At 41.9% G+C, this 23,925-nt stretch overlaps 1 protein-coding gene across 2 annotated transcripts in view; it reads right to left on the bottom strand.

Annotated features, from left to right (window-relative positions):
• Positions 1–23,925, bottom strand: part of HMCN2 (hemicentin 2) — a 2,554,053-nt gene that overhangs the window by 908,419 nt on the left and 1,621,709 nt on the right. For both annotated transcript variants that reach the window (XM_044058392.1, XM_044058391.1), the window contains exons 53-54: positions 23,474–23,624; positions 12,020–12,238 (exon numbers count right to left, since the gene is read on the bottom strand). In XM_044058392.1, coding sequence (XP_043914327.1) covers positions 12,020–12,238; positions 23,474–23,624 — 370 coding nt within the window. The remainder of the gene's footprint in view (positions 1–12,019; positions 12,239–23,473; positions 23,625–23,925) is intronic.

Here is a 23,925-nt window from a genome sequence, read left to right as displayed (position 1 = left end):
CTGCTACCTACAATGCCCTTTATTCAGTTACCTCAGATCAAGTTTGCATGCAACATATAGAAGAAGAAATAAGTCAGAGGCCATCTCTGCGCAGAAACCCTAGTACACCACAAAGACCCAGAAGATCCACCAGGAACCTTTGGAGGGGGTCAGTGGGAGGGTGTGATGACTGGAAGATCAACAACTCAGATGGAACGTTATGGTTAGACATAACTTCTTTATCTGAAGTTGTTAATCTTCTTCCTATTCATCACTGATGGGACCAAGCCCCCAGCTACTTGAAGAACCTGGGTGGCCCTTATGGAAGAACATTTTTGAGAACCATTGAACCAAAGACCGCTCTGCGCTTAGCCCAAATGGCAGCTGCACAATTGTCATCCATGGAGGCCCTAGAGAGGAAGGCAACTGATGCTGCAATAGCCCTAGTTGAGTGATCTTTTATTTGGCCAGGCTTAGATCCATCCTTAAGTGAATATGGGAAGGCAATGCAATCCCTCAGCCATTTAGATAAAGCAACTTTCGAAACTGCACCTCCTATTCTAGGACCTGCAAAGGAAATGAAAAGCTGGTCCGACTTGTGAAAGGATTTAGTTCTGTCCAGATAGAAACGTAACTGTCTATGAACATCCAAGGAATGTAGGCAGTATTCTCCCTGAGTAATTTGGGAAGAACACAGGGAGCTCAATGGACTGGTTAATGGAAAAGTCAGAAACCACTTTGGGGAGAAAGGATGGGTTAGTACGAAGTGATACTCTGTCCTTATGAAAGATCAGATAAGGGCTCTTCATACATAATGCTTGTAATTTAAAGATTCTTCTGGCTGAAGTTATAGCCACCAGAAATAAGGATTTCCATGACAGGAATTTTAAATCACATGTTGCAGCTGGCTCAAAAGGGGGCAGAGAAAGACACTGCGGAACCCAGGGCAGATTCCATGCCTCCACCGGCTGTCTGATGGGAGGCCTGCTGTGGAAAATACCCTTGAGGAAGGTCTTGCAAAGGTGAGAGGAAATGAGTGGGACTCCATCTGACCCATTATGGAAGTTGGAAACAGCTGCTAGATGGGTTTGAATGGTGGAAGCTGAGGCCTCATTGTCAAACAGTTCAACCAGATAATGAAGAATAGTGGCTACAGGGGCTAAGAACGGGTCTAGCTTTGGATTACGTGACCAAATAGAGAATCTTTTCCATTTGTCCCTGTAATGTTTCCTGGTAGATGGTTTATGAGAGGCCAAGATAATATCTCATACGGGTGAAGAGAGGGTTTCCTGCCTGGTAACTAATGGAAGTGGAGAAACCAAGCTGTCAGCTTGAGAGTGGACAGATTTGGGGGAGTCAGCCCTTGTGGGTGAGATATGAGGCCCTGACAAGTGACTAGGATCCAAGGAGGTTGTAACAGATGAGGTCAAAGGATCACTTTGCTTCTCAACTGAATAGCTTGCCTTAGAACAAGGGGAATCAGAGGATAAGCATAAAGGAGACCCGTGGGCCAATCGTGGCTCAAAGGGTCTCTCAGTGACTCGGAATGAGGGCAAAGTAGTGCTGCATTTTGTGTTTGAGGGGGAGGTGAAAAGGTCGCATCATGGTTGGCCCAATGGCTGAAAGTTTCCACTGCCTCACTTGGATTGAGAGACCACTCATGAGGATGGAGAATGCATCTGCTCAGCTTGTCCGCAATCACGTTGGAGCTCCCCGGGATATGCATTGTGATTAGAAAGCAGTTGAAAGCTATTGCCCACTGCCAGATTCTCATGGCTTTGCGACATAGGGGATAGGATTTGGTCCCTCCCTGTTTGTTTATGTACCAGAGCATGCACATGTTGTCCGATTGGACAGAAATAATTCCGGACAGAAGGAGCGGATGAAAAGCTTGCAACGCCAATAGCACCACTCAACTCCAGGACATTGATATGCAAGTTGACCTCTACATCAGACCACATGCCTTGGACTGACTTTCCCTGGAAGTGGCCCCCCCTACCCTATCAGGGAAGAATCCGTGGTCACCGCAGTGCTGGGCTGGAGAGACTGGAAGGGGCAATACCAAAGATTTTTGTCCATACTCATCCACCAGAGAAGATCTAGTTTGCAAGTGTTGGCAATGAGAATCTGTGAGCTCAGGGGGTGAAGATTGGGTATTCACTGGGCCTGAAGGAGCCATTGTAGTAATCTCATGTGTAGTCTGACTAAGGGAACAATAGGGATGGCTGCAGCCATAGAGCCCAAGGCTTGGAGAACTTCCCTTGCAGACACCTTTCTTCGACAGAGTATCACTTGAACTTGTGCCCTTAGTCTCTGAAGCCTGTGGAGAGGAAGTGAAATCAAGCTTAACTGGGTGTTGAATATTGCCCTTATGAATTCCACTTGTTGTGAGGGTTGAAGGTTGGATTTCTCCCAATGTATGGTGATGCCTAGTGACTCCGCTAGAACCAGGGTGTAGCGGAGGGCCCTGACAAGAAGACGCTTGGTGGGGGTGGAGAGGACCCAATCATCTAGGTACAGAAACATCTGGAATCCCTGAAGTCTCAGATGAGCTGTTACCACTGCAAGGCATTTCGTGAACACTCTGGGGGCCGCTGAGAGACCGAATGGTAGGGCTCTGAATTGGTAGTGACTGGCTCCCAACCGGAAGCGGAGGCGGCTCCTGGAGCACTTGTCCATCTTGATATGGTAATACACATCCCAGAGATCTAATGAGTACATCCACACACCTTCCCACAGAAAGGGGAGAATGGTTTGAATCGTGACCATGCAGAATTTGTTCTGAACTACAGATTTGTTTAGTTGGCTGAGATCCAAAATGGGCCTCCAGTTCCCTTGTTTTCTTTGGCACCAAAAAGAATCTTGAGTAGAACCCCTGATCCACACTGATCTGGGGGACCTGTTGGATGGCTCATTTTTGACATTGATTTCATATCTCGGAAGCTGCCTCCTTCCATTGACTGGGTGGAACATCTGGAAGGGATTTTGGAGGTCTTGGATAAGATATTAGGGGAATGTGATAGCCTCTGGTAATGATTCTCTGCACCCACTGATCATTTGTAATGGAGAGCCAGGCAGGTTGGAGAAAAACGTGCCCAGACTGCTTCCAGAGGAAAGCAATTGAGCAGTGCCTCAGAAGTGCTGATACGGTCTACCCAAGAAGGAATCTCTGGAGCCCTGATTCCGGGGACCCCCTCTGCCCCGAAAGGGATGTCTTCCATTATTGGAACCCCCTCTGCCTCTGGAGGAGTCCTCACCATGTGCGTCTCGGAAATGACCTTGAGACTTCTTGTGCCACATCTTCCCACCCCTCTGATTCCTGGAGAAGGAACGATGAGGTTTGGAAAAGTATAGGCCAACAGCAGACAAGGTCTTCCTGTCTTGCTCGCACCTGGCTAATGTATCCTTGACCTTAGCACTGAACAGAGCTGATGGCTCGATAGGGGCATTTAGAAAGGAAGACTTGAAGGAGTCCGTGAGGTCACAAATGCGCATCCAGGTGTGGCGTCTCATGACTACGCCTGCACCCGCAGCTCTAGCTGCTCCTTCAATTGCATGGGACAGCAACCTCATGGATGAATTGGATATTGACTCTAGGGTGGCAAGTTGGAAGTAACTATCTCGTGCTCCATCCGATACTTGGCCCACTAGAGTTCTGGAGACTTCGGAGATAAAATCTCTCTGGAGCCTCGTAAAATGTGCCAAAAAGTTCAGAGACCTAACTAGAAAGGTCGCTGATGCAAAAACTTGCTTCCCTAACCTGTCTACTGCCCGGGACTCTCTGTTGGGTGGGTGAACAGCAGGACCCTTTTCAGCAAGGTCCTTTTCCGTGGCTGCCACCACCACCATAGCATCCACTGGCAAACCTCTAGACCAATGGGGTTGATCCTATGGAGGGGAGAGTACCTTGTCTGATCTCCTGGGGATTGCCTCAATGGAGTCCGGGTTCTTCCATGCCCATAGCACGATGATCTTAACCAACTCATCTGCAGGGGGGGGGGTCACCCAAGAAGTAGAGGGCTGAGAGCGAAAGGCCTGTAGGAATACGGATTCCTCTGAGGAAGGGTTGGAGGGCTTCCAGTCACCCCTCTGTTTCAAGATTGCCAAGATGTCTCCAAAGGGGGGTGATCATGGGGACCCTTCCCCATCATCATAGTCTGTATCTTCCATGAGGGACTCCCTCTGGGGAGTCCATGAGTTTCCTCTTACACACCCATTTCCGAGGGGGTTCTTCAGTGGGAGCATCTGAAGACTCAGAAAGGGAAATACCCTGGGTAGGGGTTTCCTGGGCCTTGTGCTCTCAGAGTCCTGAGGGGGTGACCTTTGACAGCTGCAGCTCAGAAGGAACTGGGGGGATAACCAATGTAGGAGGATTGCTAGAAGCAAGCACCTTCTCCATCACCTGGAAAGCAGGCCCGCCCAAAGAGGAGTGGGAGCCCGGAACCGAAGAAGACAAAATCGGAACCAGAGTCACACCCTGCTTCACACGGTCCACTCCCAGAGACAGAGCCTCAAGCAAACTCGGCATGGTAGTCACCCTCAGATCCGAAGTCGGGACTGACAATACCATCGGAACCCATACCGGAACCGGAGGTTCCACCCTCCAAGCATGAGATTGAGGAAGGGTGGGTTCCGACGAAACCGACACCCAAAGGGGCCTCAGGGCCTCAGACACTGTCGTTATTGGTGCCGAGGAAAGGGGGTCCTCTAGAAAAAGTTGAATAAATGAGCCTTGGAACCGAGGGATCCAAGGGAGGAGAGTAAGTAGGGGTTGCTGGAGTAATAGACCCAAAGTTTGGAGTGGGATAGGGTCTAGGCAGATTTGAAATTCCCCTGGCGGTCAGCAGCTGGTCAAAAAGGCACACCACATCCAATTCAGAAAGGCTCTTGGTGGATCTCACCAATGCCCCTGAGGGGGAATCAGGCCAGTCCAAAAAGGGGCTGCAGGCTTGTCCGGGCAAACAAGTCCATAGTCGACGAGTATCGGGTCCGTGGTGTATCACAAAATGGCACTGACAATTCTAATTTAGAAACCGGCAACAACGGTATGGTTGGAGCTGAGAACGGGCTTGGAGCCGAGGTCACAACAGGGGTGGATGACAAAAATGGTTCCGAGGTTGTTGTTGGAACCGGTATCGGAGCAGAAATGGGTGATGCTAGTGCTGAGACAGAAATAGATAAGCTGATTGGAACAGAGGCAGTAGACGGAGCCGTAGTTGTCAGTGCCGGGGTAGGTGCCGACAACGCGACCTTGGTAAGCTTCGCTGGAGTCGAGCTTGGAACCAATGTAGTAGTCGGAACCAAGGAGGCAGAACAGTGCTCTGAGGCTGACTTGTGGGCCTTGTGTTTACGGCTTTTACCTTTGTCACCGGCCGGTGAAGAAAGGTCAGAGCTAGGACGTTTATTATCCACAGAAGGAGGGGATGAGACCTCCGTCGCAGAAATAGCCTCTGAAAAAGGCGAAGCAAGCAGGCCCTTCAAAATCAGTTTATTACAACGTTCATTCAGCGTCCTCTGACTGAAGCTAGCACAAATATCACACAGGGGTTTCACCGACAAATGTGGAACCCCCAAACAGTACACACACTCTTCATGGAGTTCAGTATTCGGAAGTTTACCACTGCAAGAGCAGCAGTATTTAAACCCTGTAGTTCCCTTCTTCTCAGACATAACAGCACACGTTCTCACACAAAAGGAAAAGAGTGAGTGAGGAAAGTGGAGAAAATGAAGAAAGTAAAGAGAGAGAAAATACCAACAATGGTAATAAGATACCACAAGGGTAGAAAGTTCAAAATACCAGCAATGGTAAGGAAGAGATACCTGTGGGTAGAGCTGAGAATATAAAGATATCAAAGAACAAGCTATAAACAAGAAAAAACTTTTACAAAAACTTGTAAATGTATAAGATAAATCACTTAGCTGGAGAGCTCGGTGAAACGCTGCTATATGGCTGTGCTGCAAACGAGATCTGAGTTAACTGAGTAAAGGACATTGTGGGTAGCAGCTTAGCTTTTGGTGCACGCAAGCTTGGTACAAGGCCAACTCGGTTCCGAGCCATCAGTGATGAATAGCAAGAATATGAACAACTTCAGATTAATAATTACTTTATGTCAACCAAAGGCCCATGCACAAAAATATGTAGAAATTCAATTTTTTTGTTTGCTTTTTGATTGGTTGGTAATAGACTACCTGTTTTTGATCACTTGTTGTTTGATATTGTCATTTGTGATATATAGTCATACATCCATAAATGCACAGGATTTACTTCAGATCCTTCCCTGACTTTTAAAACATATACTGACCAAATTACCAGTAAACACCCAAGTTAATGCAGCCTACTGTTTTATAAACCATCACCAGTAAACACCCAAGTTAATGCAGCCTACTGTTTTATAAGCTATTACTTCTTCTAGCCTAGACATATACTAGCCAAAACGCTTCTTATACTTAAAATTAAGTATGTGCCATTATTATTATTATTACCTTAAATATGTCTCAGAGCATCCATAGTATCCAAACCACAATCCAACAGAACCAAGACGCTCTCCTCCAAAACAAGGAAGCCAATTTGGTGGTCCTGTGCAATTAATAAACTCTACAACAGAAGGAAGAAACTGTTGCAGAAAAATATGAAGTCCCTAGACTGGAAAAATTCCCTTATTAACCTCATTACCATAATCAACAGAACATGCTGGAGGGACAGGTTCCTCACCCAGAGACTGCCCATGCTATGGAATAGACTTCCCATACATGTCAAGCAGAGCACCTCGCTGTCCCTCTTCAAGAGAAATCTTGATGAGTGGATGGGAAATAGAAAGGTCACCCTGGGGATCACTCCAATGGCTCTACTTGATAGAGGCACTTGAAATTAACGTCGGGCGGCACAATGCCAGGGCACTTCTATGGGCTAGGCTTGTAAAGGCTCCAGGACCATTAGCCTAGTACACACCTATGAACAGTTTATGATCAAAATTACAGAGTAATTTCATTGCTATATAAACTAGATTTCTGACACTGCATGCTCTGCCCGCCTATGTATGAGCTTATGCATAGCTGTTGCTCTGTGCTTAGGAACAAACCGGTTTTAAAATCCTCTCCCGTCTCTCTAAGAAGACAAGGAGACTATTACCTTGTACTTCTCAGACCGCATTCTGCTTAGCAATCAAAGAAAATCACTTCAACCAAAATTGTACCAGTAAACTAGAATCATCTGAAAACAGAGGTAATAAAAAATACAGACTATAAAAAAATCAGAAAAAAAACTTCTTAAATTCCTAAAGGACACCTAAACAAGTAGCTGTTTCACAAACATAGGCTAAACATTTCCTAATGGGTGAATTAGCTCCCTGCTGTTAAAAGAAATTATTAACTTCAAGAACCTAGGATGCATTAAGGAAATCCACAATACAGCGGGTCTTGATGCATTTGTTGTTAATAAGTAAATATGCACACACAGTCCATAGCTCATGTTGTATATAAACCTTATACTTTTGAAATAATTGACTTCAGTGACATTGAAATAATTGACTTCAGTAAATTACTTGACTTTTAGAACTTCCAGCTGATATTACCTTACTTTCCACCTTAGGTCAATTTAAAACTAGACTCAAACAACATTTGTCACTTAACTGGCTATGTCACTGTATCAAGCCTGGCTAACTCTCTCTAGAATGTGTAAAAATCTGTTAACCAATTTACTGTGTAATTTAATTTAATCCTGATTTACGCTCTGGATTAACTCTAACCTGTGGAACTTGTTTAACTTGCTTACTTATGTAATCTCTGTAAATAGTCTGTCTGTATTATGTAATGCTGGTATTATGTAATGCTGTATCTGCTTACCCTTGGAGCTTTTCTCCCCGGGCCTCCGCTGAAAATGGACATGCATCCAGTCGGTCTATCCCGGTCAACAAATGTAAAATAAATAAAATAAAATACTGAACATAGTCCTACAGGTTGTCCTTATGTTTTATATAGCTCCATACATTGAAATAATTGACTTCAGTGAATTACTTGACTTTTAGAACTGGTGCTACTTGCTTGTTACTGAAAGATGTTTGACATACATACTCTACAATGTTGTTTTAATTACATTGTGCTAACCACAGCATACATTACATATCATTACTCAGGCCATGTGTACTAGTCTCGAGTGTAAAACCTCCTTGAACAGAAAATGTTGCATGATTATATGCCACTATGTCCAAGTCATGGCTGAAAAGAGTCTTAAGAACAGGTCACCTAGCTGGTCATCAAAGAAATGAATTAAAAAAAAATCAGAAAGGGATGTTTTGCAGGCAAGAACTGGTTTTCCTGCTTTTTGTTAAAAATACTAGCACAGTCGCTGCAATGATTACAGAAAAGGTTTTTGTTAAGGTACTATGGGTTTATCTGCATCAGATCTTGCAGAAGCTCAGTCTGATACCTTTATTTCTTCTCTGCATGGTGTTATGAGGGATCTACATAGCCAGATTACTTGAGATCTTTATTTCTTCACTGCAAGAGGTATATGAGGAATCTACCTTCCTCTACACTTAGGGCTTATACTTCTCTATCCGTGACACATCACAGAGGCATAGAACACAGGTATCCAGAATCATCACTTTTGTTAGTCTGGCAGTTAAATCTAGGGACCAGGTATTCAGGCAATACTTACACCCTTCTTTGACTGCTGGGATTATTCACAGCAGTTTTGGACATCTGGTCTTGTATGCTGATAATTGTATACTGTTCATGACTTATCCAGAAAAGCATCTGAGTAAACCCTAACATACATTTTAACAGTTGTGGACATATTGTGGTATAATAAGGGAAACTGCAGATCATCTACAATCCATTTACAGACTTTCAGTTATTCATTTTTGTGTATAAATCATCGTTACAGTACTGAACTCATAAGCAACTAAAATACTGAACGTCCTGGGATGTTCTGGGTCTCATCAATGAGGAAGGTCCTCCATGCAAAGCACTGGATTTCTCACCAAATGCCAAAGCCTAATAAGGAGGGACAGCTTCCCCACCTTAAATTCACAGCAGCTCTTGCCTTAGAATTACAACCTAGCAAAAAGACTGTTAGTTCACTCCCAATGTATACAAAATTTGCTACCACTTGTATAAGTTATTTGTCCTAAAACCTGAATTTCACTGATTTTTCCATTTATAGCCACCCATTATTTGAAAGCAGAAGAATATTAAATCATTTTTGTAAAGGAAGACATCATGGCCTTATCACTTGGGGCCAGTATCTATCACAATCATGGAATTGCAACATAAAAAAGGAATTTTGGCCACCCATCAGTTTTGTCTGTCTGTGGATTCAGCATTACTTGGAAACAAAGAGCTGCAGTCGGACAAAGCTTCATGAATCCAAGAGATATAATGGTACACCTGTTCCAAATTCATAAAGGCAGCATGACATACCCACTTTTTATTCATTGCTGAAACAAGTGCATATCTGCCAGACCCAACATAAGGTATCACAGAGGTAGGTACTAACAGATCCCGAGGGGCTTACTTCACTCTTCATAGGGTACACTGAATGCTTGGGACTCTCTGTCCTGTCTGTTGAAGGTGGAAAACTCTCCATCAGAAGGGTTAGGCCTGTAATAACAGGTTTCTTATCTTTGGAAACTAGACACCAACTGAAATAAAATATAATGAATGCTAAAGCTCAGTGTAACAACATTACTATTTTTTTTGCATGAAGCGTTACCCATTTGGTGCCTGCACACACCATCTACTTGTATATGATAAACATCTAATGCACCTGTTATGAACTGTGAACTCTGTACGTGCAAACTCTAAAGTATGAATCACAAATTGCTTTGGTTTAAATATTTTTAGGCCCCAGCGGAGCAGATCATCAGCTGCTACTGATGCCTCTCCTCAGGCTCAGACACCAGGAGTCATTCCTGTCCACCTAGCCTCTCCTCAAGCTCACACACCAGGAGTCATTCCTGTCCACCCAGGCCTGAAATGAACGTTTTCCCATTTACTGAGAAAAGCTGGAAGCATTTCAGTGCAGTATCAAACTAATGGCCATACGGACTTTTGTTTACATCCCTCATCCATTCCCCAACACCAAATGTATAATGATGTATGGCTGTAACAGATGAGTACATCTGATGGTGATCACCCCAGTGTTTTGTAATAATGGAATAAATGTTCTGGTATCACCACCCGAATTGTTATTTCTTACTTGTGACCCCTTGCTTCCCTCTGGGTAAAATACCTCTTCCAATCCTACCCCACCCAGACAGCTGCACAGGTGCCAGGATAATAGTAAAACATAGGTCCCCTGACTCACAATTAGGGCTCCCTTTCTCGGTGGCACAGAACTGATAAATCATGACGAATTATGGTGAATACTTAAGCCTGCTGTTATACTACTACCACATTCATGCGAGGATGCTTCACATCTTGTATGATCCCAATATGGAGGGCTGTGTCCCCTTTGTTTTCACTACTTATATCGCTGTACCTAGGAGTAAGGGCTATAATCTGTAGTAGTACACAGTCAGGCTTTACTTTTCCATACTTCAGAGTTTACAGCTCCTCAGCTCACAATTATGACTCCAGCACTTTCAAAGTCCTCTCAACGGAGAAAGGAGAATTACTCTGACAAACTGCAGTCTTGGACTTAGTGTATATACCTCACATTTGTACTTACAGACTCAGTGTGTAAAAGGATCACAATTATGTTCCTTGCACTTTCAGCATCTTCTTATTGAAGATATGATCTTAAGCAGAGCTGTAGCAAGGCAATTTGGTGCCCTGGACAGTATACCTACAGTATGTGCAGCACCCACTTTCATACTGTCTATAAGCAATCAGAATTATGGCAGCTTATAAACTGCTGTGACCCGTCAAATATGATTTTTTAAGTTGCATACACTGATCGGAGTCTCCTATATGTTGACACATATGACAGAAACCCCCTTCACCCTGCCCTTTTTATGGCTACAATCTTGAGAAGGGAACCTAAGAACATATGCTCTGTCAATGCCAAAAAAAAACACTGCTATAAGAAACTTGTGAGTACTACAATCTTCACTGTGTATATGTGTGTGTGTGTGTGTGTGTGTGTGTGTGTGTGTGTGTGTGTGTGCACGTAAGAGAGAGGCTGACAAACTGTAGAAGACCAGGTCATGCCCTGCATTAAAATCAAAATTTGGTATGCACCATTCGAGTCAGTGTCCATTTAACCCACAAGATAACAGCTTTGACATTTAATGAGAAAATTCATCACAATACAAGAGATGTCTGGGGGAATTTGTTAAATCCAGAGAAGGAAAACAAGTTATAATCTGCAACATGCTAGTTTGTTTAAACCAGCAATCTTTGTGAGATAGACGCTAACATTAAAAATGAATTTGCAATAATCTCCATTTCAGTTATGAGAAAATAATTTACAATGTATGGATGTTGTGTGTGCTTAGTAAACTACACAAGCTATGGTTTAGCTAACTAAACGAGAAACAAAAAGAAAGAGAAAGGGAAAAAAAAAGTGTTGTCAGGCTAAGGGTGTCGCAGGTGTGTGTGAAGAGCAACAATAACGAACAAAGTTTTGTTGTATTGTTTAAACTGTCTGACTGTTAAGGCCTTAGTGACTGTTACGCTTTTAGTTACTAGTGCTCGAACCAGAATGCTAAGTCACCTGAAAGAAATACTCTCTTGTTATGAATAAAAAACAGGTGCTAAACCATGAACCCTGATAATCTTACAGTTACTGTTAACTCTGAGATAGCCAACGGATTGGATTCAGGGTAAATTCATCATAAAATTGTGCATTAACAGAAAATAATCACTTGTTGCTCTTCAGTACACCTTATTTTTGTCCACTGCATAAAAGAAGATTCATACCAAACTTTTTTTTTTACTTTCCTGGTAGTATCAGTACTCCTTTACTAGCAGCAGGGAGAGATTTGTTGTTTTTGTACCTGGTAGGATCAGTCCTCCTTACTTGGTAGTATCAGTACTCCTTCACTAGCAGCACAGAGAGGTTTGTTGTCTTGTACCTGGTAGTATAAGTACTCCTTACCTGGTAATATCAGTACTCCTTCACTAGCAGCAGAGAGAGGTTTGTTGTCTTTGTACCATGTAAGCTTTGGAGGTGGAATGGCATTACTATCACAGTATAATGAAACAGAATCACCAGTCGTAACCTCACGACGTTCGATAATATCGTGGTAATCATTCTCACGATACGCTGCCTCCCAAGCAGCATGTCCTCCATTTATTTTCTGGAATACAGGGGGTACTGTGGAACAGAATGAAAGATAATATAGTAAGTACTAATAATGCTACACCATCTGCTAAAAGGCTTGTTGATTTCTGCACAGAATATGCTCATTAACACGCGTCAAGTTTGTAGGCAACATCTGAAATTCTATAACATGTTAGTAAGTCTGCTAAGCTAAACACACCTTACAGTTTTGCAGGGCTGGTATGAATGGCCACATTACTGCTACTGCAGACAAATTTAAGGAATCAGTAATGACAAACAGTGTGTGGAAATAATGCACACTCAGGGGTGTTCTGAGGCCTGATGCTTCAGGCAGTGGACCTCTACACCTCCTGAAAGGGCATTATTTCCACAATAATACACACCCTGAAGAGCATTATTGTGCTTAGACAATGGCCCACCTCTTCAATTTTATTAACATATTTTTGTATATATATTTTTGATGCAAAACAGTTCTTCCACCTAGTGTTTGAAACTTACTTCAATCTATGTAATTTTTGTTGGATTAAGTATTTTACATTCAAAATATAAGTATTTAATGCCTAAATACACACACATTCTAAAAAAAGTACAGTTGTGTACACTTACCATAAATGTAGATGCTCGAGTGTATTCACTGTTGCAGGCATTACATTTGGGTAATCTGCTTGCAGGTAGCCCTCAGTCGGCCTGATTAACAAAGTCTTGGATCCTGCATCGGTTGCTGTCCCTTCTTCCATGATGTCAGGTTGTCAGGGGTATAAAACATGCAGCCGACGCTATTACAACAGTTTTTCTTGCCCCAGATGTCAGGTGCTCCCTTAATGGGAAGCAATTAAATCTATAAATATACAAGGTTATACCTCCAACAAAAAAGCAAATACACCAAAAAGCTTTTGAAGATAGTAAAGGAAAGTAGAGGTATATCCAAAAAGAAGGGAGGGTAACCAGGACTGTAACAGTGAATACACTCAAGCATCTACATTTATGGCAAGTGTACACAACTGTACTATGTTCTTCGTGTTTCACTGTTGCAGTCATCACTTTTGGGTAGATTCCCAAAGCTAAGGATGGGAGGAGGAATTTAAATAGAATTAGGACCAGCTAAAAGGTCCTGCAAGACTGCAGTGGCAAAGCCAGCTCTGGATTTAGAGAAAATTGGCAGATGGTAATGCTTGGTGAAAGTATGTACAGAACTCCAAATAGCAGCTTCTAGGATGTCCCTGGTAGGGACGCCTCTGAGAAAGGCTGTAGAGGTAGATGCAGCCCTGGTAGAGTGGGGTCTGATCCCCTGTGGGATAGGTTTTCCATGGTGTTTGTAGAAAAAAAAGAATGCAATGGCCTATTGAGTTGGAAATGGTTTGCTTTGAAATGGCCTTCCCCTCTGCCCCTGCAGCAAATGCCACCAGCAGTTGATCAGATTTCCTTTGAGGTTTAGTTCTGTCCAAGTAGAATCTAAGTTGTCTATGCACATCTAAGGAGTGCAGAATCTGTTCCCCTTTGTTCTGTGGATTAGGAAAGTAGGTTGGCAAATGTATGGACTGATTAAGGGCCACACTGGATACCACCTTGGGCATGAAGGAGGGATTGGTCCTGAGAGACATCCTGTCCGCATGAAAGATGATGAAAGGCTCCACTGCCATGAGGGCCTGTAATTCAGATATCCTTCTTGCTGAGGTGATTGCTAAAAGGAAAGCTGATTTTCAAGAAAGGAATTTAAGTCTGCAGTGGCAGCTGGCTCGAAGGGAGGAAGGGTGAGCTTTTCCAATACAAAGTTGAGGTCCCAGGCTGGAGTAGGAGCTCTCCTGGGTGGTCGTAGATTTTTGGCCTCTCTGAGAAACTGCTTAAGCAGTGGATGAGAGAAGAGGGGTGGTTCTGTGTTATAATGAGCTGAGATGGCTGAGGCATGAATTTTGATGGAGGAGAAAGACAGGCCCTTATGAAGCATCTCAGTTAAGTATTGTAAGATCTGAGGTAAATTGGGCACTGTTGTGCTCATCCCTTGAGATTGGTTCCAGGCACAGAATCTTTTCCATTTTCCAGCATAAGACTTTCTGGTACTAGACCTCCTTGCCTCTAAAATGATATCCATCACTGGTTTACTGAGGGATGGTAAAGGAGAAATTATGTAATTAGCCAGGCTGCTAGATTCAGTGTTTGAAGTTGAGGATGCAGAATTTGGTTCTCCTGCTGAGACAATAAAGTAGGAGTCTGAGGCAGGTGCCATGGGGCCCACAGTGACACACTACACAAGAGGGGGGTACCAGTGTTGGCGTGGCCAGTCTGGTGCAATCAAAATAGTCTTTGGTTTGTCTTGTTTGATCTTTAGTATTACTTTGAAGAGCAGAGGCAAAGGAGGAAAGGCATAAACTAATAGGATTTTCCAGCTGAAGGACAGAGCATCCACTTTCCAAGCTTGTTTGTGGGGAGTCCTTCTGCAGAATTTGTCCAACTGATAGTTTTGTGGGGAGGCAAACAGGTCTACATCTGGGCTCCCCAATTTGCTTGTCAACATGTTGAAAATCCTTGGTTCCAGTTTCCACTCATGTGGGTCCATGAGGTTTTGCTTAGTTCGTCTGCCAGTGTATTTAGTTTTCCTGGCAGGAAATGAGCTTGTAAATGTACCTGATAGCTCATGGCTCGTCTGCAGAGGGGGTAAGAATGTGTATCCCCACTGCTTATGTACCACATAACAGTGGTGTTGTCCGTCTTTATCATTAATTGCCCTAGATGAATGTGGTCCTTGAAGGCTGTCAGAGTGTTCTGTACAGCTAACATTTCTTTTTGATTGGTATGTAGGTGCATTTGACTTGGGTTCCATTTGCCCTGAATGCACTTCCCTGCCAGGTGGGCCCCCCAAGCATAGTCTGCTGCGTCTGTTGTTAAGGTTTGGACAGCAGGGGGTATTGTGAATGGCAGTCCCCTGTTTTGGTGGCAGGCTTCTGCCCATCAAAGAAACTCTAGGCGTAGGCAAGGTATGATAGGAATCATTGCCTCTAGCTCCTGTGAATGTTGACACCATAGGCGTTTGAGATACCATTGCCGTTTCCTCATATGGCAGCCTTGCATATGGAATGAATCCGTTTCACTGGCATAAGGAAAGTCATTTGGGAAGTTGTATTCAAGCTTGCTCCCAGGAATATAATTTGTTGACAGGGTACCAGCTGTGATTTCTTTTCATTTATGGTGTACCCCAGACAAGTCAGTACCCTTTGAACAAAGGCCAGATGATTCAAAAGTATGTCCTGGCTTTCTACCTGAATTAGACAATCATCCAGATATGGGTATATTTGAATATTTTTTTGCCTGCAGAATGCAATGACTGGAAATAGGCATTTTGTGAATACCCTGGGTGCAGTAGATAAGCTAAAGGGCAGTGCAGAGAACTGATAGCGCATGTAGCCTGCTTTGAAGCGTAGGTATTTTCTGCAAGACTCCCTGATAGGGATGTGCAGGTATGCTTCTTTTAAGTCTAGTGTTGCCAACCATGCATCTTTGCCTAGCATAGGAAGCCAGCTGGTGAAGAGTCAGCATCTTGAATTTTGGAATCACCAGAAAGGTTTTTAGTGTAGAAAGGTCCAGGATAGGATGCCATGTATTGCCTTTTCTGGGTACCAGGAAAAGTCTCGAATAGAACCCTTGTCCCTTTTCCTCTTCTGGTACCAACTGAATAGCTCCCATGCTTAAGAGAGAGAGTACTTGATTTTGGGCCTCTGCCCACTGATTTGGTGGTAGATCTGGCCACCCGCTTGGTGTTGGTAAGGTGTGGAAGTGAAATCTGTATCCTTGGGACACTATATTTAAAACCCATTTGTCCTGGGTAATGAGGTCCCAGTTTCTGGCCTGCAGGCCAATCTTTCTGCCTAAAGGATCATTCAGTTGGAAAGTGCTTGGAAGTTTTAGAAGCAAGTCATTGAGACTGTTTTCCATAGGGGGAGTCTTACTACTCCCCGATTTGGGTGCGGAAACCCCCCACTGCTTAGTATTGTGTGTCCCCTGGGACTGAAACCTGGGGTTTCTGCTATGTCTGAGTTTGGCTTGAGAAGACCTTGAAGAGGCTGGAAAGGACCAATTCTTAGACGGCCAGTGCCTACTAAATCTAGGAGGCTGAACTTGTAAGAAATCTTTGTTTGCATAGATTTAGCTTTATCTTCTATCTTTTTAAGAACTTCCTCAGCCTTGTTGCCAAACAGGCGGTCCTGATTTAAGGGAGCATCCAACAATTTAGCTTTAACATGATCAGGTAAAGGTTACTCCTTAAGCCAAGCATGCCTTCTGAGCACAAAACCAGTAACAGCAGCCCTGCAAGAGGCCTCTAATGGATCAAAACCACATTGCAAAGTATGTTTTCCAACCTGTTCAGCAGAATGCATTAAATCCTGTAATTCTTTATTTTCTGCACAATCAGGAATCAACATCATTTTCTCTTTAAGCAATCCAATAACATGTTGTTGATACTTTAACATATGAAACTGATAGTTTAAAGCCCTAATGGCCAAGTTTGCAGAAGTGTAAACCTTCTTACCGCATCTATCCAGCGCCCTGGAGTCTCTATCAGAAGGGGTAGGATTTTTCGCAGTAGAAGCCTTAATGCCCTTGTGTCCCTGTGAAGTAGTCTCTGGATCCACAATAGGATTTTTAAAAAGGAACTTGTGTGAATCAGGAACGCTGTAATATCTGTCAGGTTTTCTGGGAGCAGGAGGCAAGGAATCAGGGGCCAAACTTGATTCTGAAAAAGCATCATCAACAATGTCCAGTACTGGAGGAATAGCTAAAGGCCTATGCTGAGGCAGGAGTAAGAAATCCCTAATCCTCTTTTTTGAATCAGAATAATCCTGGCTTTCCCAGTGGGAATGCTCCCTTAGAATATGTAAGGTTTCACCAAAAGAAAAATCATCTGGAGGGGAAGCAGAGGGAATAAAGTCCTCTGCATCAGAATCCTCATAAGTAGATAAGGGCAAATCCAGATCTTCAGAAGAATCAGAAAATACAGAATCCTGGTCAGAAGATTCATAAACAACTTCAGTCCTAGGTCTCTTAGAAGGGGGAGGCTGGCTTCCCCTGATTAGAGTTATTAGATCTTCAACCATTCATATCATTTGTTTTTTAGGCATAGAGGCCTGAGCATGTGGCCTGGCCATCGTTTTTTTAGGCATGGTTCGAGATTTAGGCCTAAAAGAAGAAGGAGGTGTTGGTTTAGTATGCAAGTACATAGGCCTGAATACACCCTCAAAAGCCGGTGCCTGCACAGCGTCTCCGGACCCATCCAAGGTAGAGACATCCGCAGGTTCCATAGTTGAAGCATCTCGTGGCATACCGAACTCCAAATGGGCCTCAGTAGAGGTCTGTGAATCAGAAGTAGCAGGTATCAGGGGCTGCGAAAGCACCTCATTGAGTACCGGCGAACTAGCTTAGGAGAAGTGTCATCAGCTGTTTTGGACCTCGACGACCTGTCTCTGTCTTTATCCTTGCATTTTTTTCAGAATCCCGGTTGTCGGATGGCTAACCGATGACATTTCTGGATAATTAAACCAAGAACCGAAATATTTTGAGGTGAAAATATACAGACGACTGATAGTGCGCTGATTAAATAAAGCATAAAACCAACAGCACGGTATGTTGTGGTCAGGGCCTAGGCAAGGAATACCGTACGAATGAAAATCTTTATGAGGTATTTGCTTTCCACAAGTAATGCAGTTATTAACTTTTACTGACATTGGTAAGGAGCAAGAAAAAGTTTCCCCAATGGGGTACTTAGCTTTAGTTGAAGACTTCGGTTCTGAAACTTGAAAATGAAAATTTCAGGACTAGGCCGACTGGCACTTGTGAACTGCTTCTAGTTCGGGCACTGCACGGCAAGAAAGACTAATGTAATGGCATTGGCTGCATGTTTTATACCCCTGACGACCTGACGTCATGGAAGAAGGGACAGCAACCGATGCAGGACCCAAGACTTTGTTAATCAGGCCAACTGAGGGCTACTGCAAGCAGATAACCCAAAAGTGATGACTGCAACAGTGAAACATGAAGAACGTCAGACAGACATACAGATGGTCACACATATACATAGATGGGAAACACACATGCAAACATGCACACACACGCACACAAAGCAGTTAACAGCTATGCACTTTATTTATCCTCAGATTTCTCCTTGTGAAACAATGAATAAAAAGAAAGAATGTAAGCACTGCAACTCTTTACCCCCCCCCCTTTTACTATCTGTGGTTTTGTTTCTTTGGTTAAATCACTGAGGATTAGTGTCAGTCAAAAATGCCAGACATTAAGAGTTTTATAACTCTTAATGCTTAATGAGTCCGTGCCTATGCTGATGGACTGCCTGCTGCAGTCACTGGTATCTCTCTTCTGTCTCTCTTCCTCACTCCCTCTTACTTATACTTATACTCACACACACACACACACACACCACACACACACACACACACACACACACACACACACACACACACACACACACAAGCACACAAAAGCTTTTTTGTCTTATACAGTATCTTTTAATATTAGCTTGGTAAAGAGCAAAGTAGCTGTTTTGCTTTTTAACTGTCTGAGATTCAGCTTAATATGCTGCTGTGAAGCAGCAGACTTATTTTTCGGCAAACATTACTTGTACTTTAACATCCCACTGCAGTGTGTTTCTTCCCTAATCAGGGTTTAATGTAAAATGTTCTCATTCTCTAATGTCCCATGAATACCTACTTTTTTGCAATCTATGCCACTTTACTGTGAAATATCAGACAGCAAGAATTGTTTATAAGCACAAAGTAGCTAAGCGCAACACCCAAAGACTATGTTACCTAAACAGATGGCCATATTCCGTAATGAATGGAAAATATTGCAATAGGAAGGAGCACAAATATATGACTTTTTTGCAAATTTTTTCAGTTATAAAACAAAAATAAACATTATTCTTCAAATGTGTTTCCACTTTGCTGCTTTCTAGCTTTTCTTTATTTTAAATACAGTAGTAGTAACCCAGCTATTGCCCTTTAAGTGTTTATTAACTCCTTCCACTTTCATGTGTACCACTTTATCAAGGCCTAAAAGCTGTTAACAGTAACAGCACTATAGCCTTAAAGTGAATCAGATGCGGCCCGATGTCTTACAATTATATTTGTTCACGGAGCATTATCAAGTAATTTAATGTAGCATTATTGCCTCCAATGCCTGTATCAGCTTAATTAATTTAAATAGCATTATATCAGCTGATCAACAATTTTTTTTTTCTTTTTCTGAGGTATCTATCAAATTAATCAATGCAAATACTACAGAAAACGCTGATCCACCACATACTGTACTTGAGATACCAATATTAAAATACTAAAAAGGCCTGGCTCAGTTGTTACAGCTGGGTAGACTACAGGTCCTTGTTACAACTTCCCAGCTTTTGAAAAGACAGAAACAGTACACCTGAAAGGCAAACAGTCAACCCGCTGCACCATGGATCTTTTCAAGTACAGCTTTCCATGCTTACATAGGACTAATGAAAGGAGTCAATACTATTCAGAGTTAAGAAAGACCTAAATATGTACAACAGTCATGTTTGTATCATTGTATCAATGCACATCAGCTTTTTATTTGGGTGACCATGCCCTTATGCTTTGGTTTGTATCATTGTATCAATGCATGGTAGGTTTTTATTTGGGTGATAATGCCATTACGCCTTGTTTGTATCATTGTATCAATGCAAGGCTGCATTTGGGTGCTCATGCCCTTACGAATTATCTGTTTCACTGTATACATGTATGGCAGCTTTTTATTTGAGTGATCATGCCCTTACACCATGTTTGCATCGGTTTACTATCATATTTGTGAACGTCATTTAGAAGAATGCAACGATTTCCGACAAATATTGTCGGAAATCAAAACACCAAGCAACCAAAATATCGAATGGAGCATTTCAGCAATGTCGAATATTGACATTGCTGACATGCTTACATCTGCCCACAACTAACAATAACATTTGCAGGGGGGTAAAGCCCCCCCCTACTTATATATACAAACTCCAAGATCGCACTACAGTGAGGGTAAGGGTACATTTCCTGATCCCCACTATAGTGGGATCTGCACCGCAATGCTGAAGCTGACAATAGCAGCTGTCTGTTCATGTCAGCTTCAACATTGTGGTGATCAAACTCACAGTTTGAGAAAATGATTTTTGCACATATTCGGTCTAAATGACAATCAAACATGTGATAGTAAACCGATTGCATCACTATATCAATGTATGGCAGCTTTCTATTTGAGTAATCATGCACTTATACCATGTTTGTATCACTGTATCAATGCATGGCAGCTTTTTATTTGGGTGATCATGCCCTTATGCCTGAATGCCTTATCTCCATCTATGGCCTTGTCAGGTTTGTAATTACTATGCTTTGTGTACTCCTCATGTGAAGAATATTTGGCATTCGTGCAGACTCTCTTTACATCATGACTTATGCATACAGTATCTGAAGCTCCAGTATTATTCTGATATAATTTTCCATCATACCTCTCAACATCTCAGTGCAATAAATCTGCACAAAGGCCCCAAAACAGGGACAGGGTTTAAACATTGCTCTTATAAACTTAGAAAGTTGCTAGAATACTTGGATTTGTATTATGCTGCATTTTCTGAAGGATATAAAGTGCAAAACAAGTGCAAAACTCAAACGTATGTCATTATTTAGTGACTTCAATTCTCAGTGATTTTCCAAAAAAACCACAAATTCTATGAGAAACGGACCAAAATATGAGGCAAAAATCTGGACAGTCTGTGAAAATCTGGACAGTTGAGAGGTACGTTTTTCATATAAGCATTGCCCCTGTGAGACAAATTTAGGAGGCATGGGCTGAGATAGTATTGCTTCATATGTGATACTCAGTTCTTTGTCTGCTGTGATCCATCTGGTGACATGGGATAATGTCTTAATGTCTGGAAGAAGGCCAACCAGAATTCTAAAAAAAAAAAAAAAAAAAAAAAAAAAAAAAGAAAAAACTAAACTGCTTGGCATGTTCAGCAATTAGGATGGGGAGACAGAGAGACAGTGCTCTGAGAGTGGGACACTAATATAATTCTTAGCAGCTTGGCATTAAGGGATTAGTTATTGTTTGCATGTATTTTTTTCATCTTATGAATACCAGCACAATAAAGTACTAGGTAATAGCATTGGACCTAAATATTGTGGCACATACCTTAACTTTATTCAGGACCCCATACAGTAATGAGGTTTCTATGGGGTTTCTAGCAGACCACTCTACAATGTACAGATGGCACAGGGTAAAAAAGTCAGGATCTGAAGAAGGAAGAGCACTGACTATTCCGAAAGCGCTCATTTCATTAAATCCTGTTTGCACTGTCTCGGTTTTGAATTCGCCTTTTTTGGTTTTATAAAAAAGTCAGGTTACTGGAGGGGACCTTGATTCTGCCCTGTTATTCCTGTGTTAACAGTCAGTCCCAGAGTTAGGCATACATGAAACTTAAATCATTGAGGCTAGGTCTAGGTAACTGTTTTTAATCAAAAGTCCAATTATGTGAAATTCAGTACCTTGGCAACAAGAGCAGACTATTTACTTCCTCTGTGAAACAAAAACCACAGTCCTAACTCTAATTATTCTTCCATGTATTTTTAAAGGAATGATTTTTTTACACTTAAATAAATTTGACTATTCTGTTTAAAATTGTCACTGTTTATGTTAATTTCTAATTCTTATACATAACATTATTTTAGCATTATCATTAATTAAGTAATGTCTTCTGTGCATTAGAAGTGTAGAATATGAATAAATTATTCATTTACCATGTGTGTAAAGACTAAAGAATGTGCTGAATAAATTAATTACAGCTGGAATATCATGTTTATATCAAAAGAAATGTAAGATGTGAAACAAGTATCAGATCTCAGACTGAAAACAACTGCACTAAAACGTCTCAGAGTTAGTGTTTAGCAATGACAAATGACTTCTAGTTTGTATTTCTCACCTCACCCAGTGGTCCTCTAATACCTCCCCTCTTTAGCATTTGCAGGTATTTGACTCATATGCCAACTGTCTTTAATTGATATAAACCTTTCCAATGACACTTAGTCTCACATGAATCGAAATGAAGCAGATTACCAAATATTAAACACGAGCATTTTGAAAGGCTGTTACTTTCCTGCCTGTCTTCTAAGCTTCTCTCTGATATGACAACGACTAGTGGTGCCTCTGTCCAGAAAACCAGGGCTATATAAACTGCTGTTTGCATGCACACTGTTTACAGCAAGGGTTCTTATTGTGAGTAGTAGTGTCATACATAAAATCAAACATTCAAAATCTCAAAAGTAAAAACATCTATCGAAAAATATCAAAATATGTTTAAAAAACACAAAATAAAACCTATTTTTTACAGGGGGCTGCAACCCCCATGTGGGAGGGGGGGCAGCACTCCCACCCACACCATCTGTTACTGAGATATATATATATATATATATATATACATATATATATATATATATATATACATATATATATATATATATATATATATATATATATATATATATATACATATATACATATATATATATATATATATATATATATATACACACACACACATATATATATATATATATATATATATATATATATATATATATATATATATATAGATCTACGGCGGTGGTGGTGGTGCAGTAACGTTGTCGCCTCACAGTAAAACATTGTCCTGTTCGATTCTCAGCTAGAGCGTCTTCTGTGTGGAGACGTGCATGAATGGGCGTACCTTCAGTGAAGGTTGTACATCAGGACTGGCAACTCGGCATGTAAAAATCTACTGCCAATCATTAGCGGACCGGAGTTCCACTGTGGCGACCCCTAACCAGGAAAAGCCGAAAGACACAACATACATATATATATATATACACACACACACACACACACACACACACACATACACACCAACTTTGAGATTGCACAACAGTAGGGAAAGGGCAAATTCCCAACCCTCACTGTACCTAATCTGACACAAAGTAATACCAGTACACTGCAATAATGTGGCTATTTGATCCATCATGGTGGCATAAAAAACATTTGCTATTCTGAACGTTTGACGAATTAAAGTCTACCCATGATAACTTATAGCTACACTCACACATATGTTGGTAAACCTTCGAAAGCATGAGCACCCAATCTCTGCAACTGATTATAGGTAATTTTTTTCACAGTTTTTTGAAACTCTGAGTAGTTTCAGCCAATGGAATATTTTTAAAAAGGTAACTGCAAACTAACCTTGAATGTTTACATCAAAGTCCTTCTCATCTTCTCCGGCCACATTTGTTGCTATGCAAGTGTAACGACCAGTGTCAGTTATTTTTGTGTGCTTAATTTTTAGAATTTTGCCTTCATCCTCAATTTGGAGATGGACATTATCTTCCAGCAACTACAGGGAAGTAAGGATCAAATGAGTGCATTGCATTTCTTATACGTTCTTCAGAATAATGTTCATTGTACTTGGACTTTAATCAACTAAATCAGAGCTAAAGTTATTACAGAAGAAAACGGTACCTCTGCAAAGCACGTAGCATACATTTCTGTAAAGTAGAACCACGCAGGTAAACTAGTACGATTTTCAGTCTGCATAACGGTAGCAAAACAACAAGACTGCGGACACGTCTAATAATAAGCAGTCCTGTAACAGCCAATAGAATAACTGTAGTGTTAGGTGACCCATTAATGTACGT

This window comes from Protopterus annectens, chromosome 16.part0 (assembly GCF_019279795.1).
Source record: "Protopterus annectens isolate FY-2018-M chromosome 16.part0, PAN1.0, whole genome shotgun sequence".
NCBI classification, from domain to species: domain Eukaryota; kingdom Metazoa; phylum Chordata; order Ceratodontiformes; family Protopteridae; genus Protopterus; species Protopterus annectens.
This window is presented reverse-complemented; position numbering and strand designations above follow the sequence as displayed.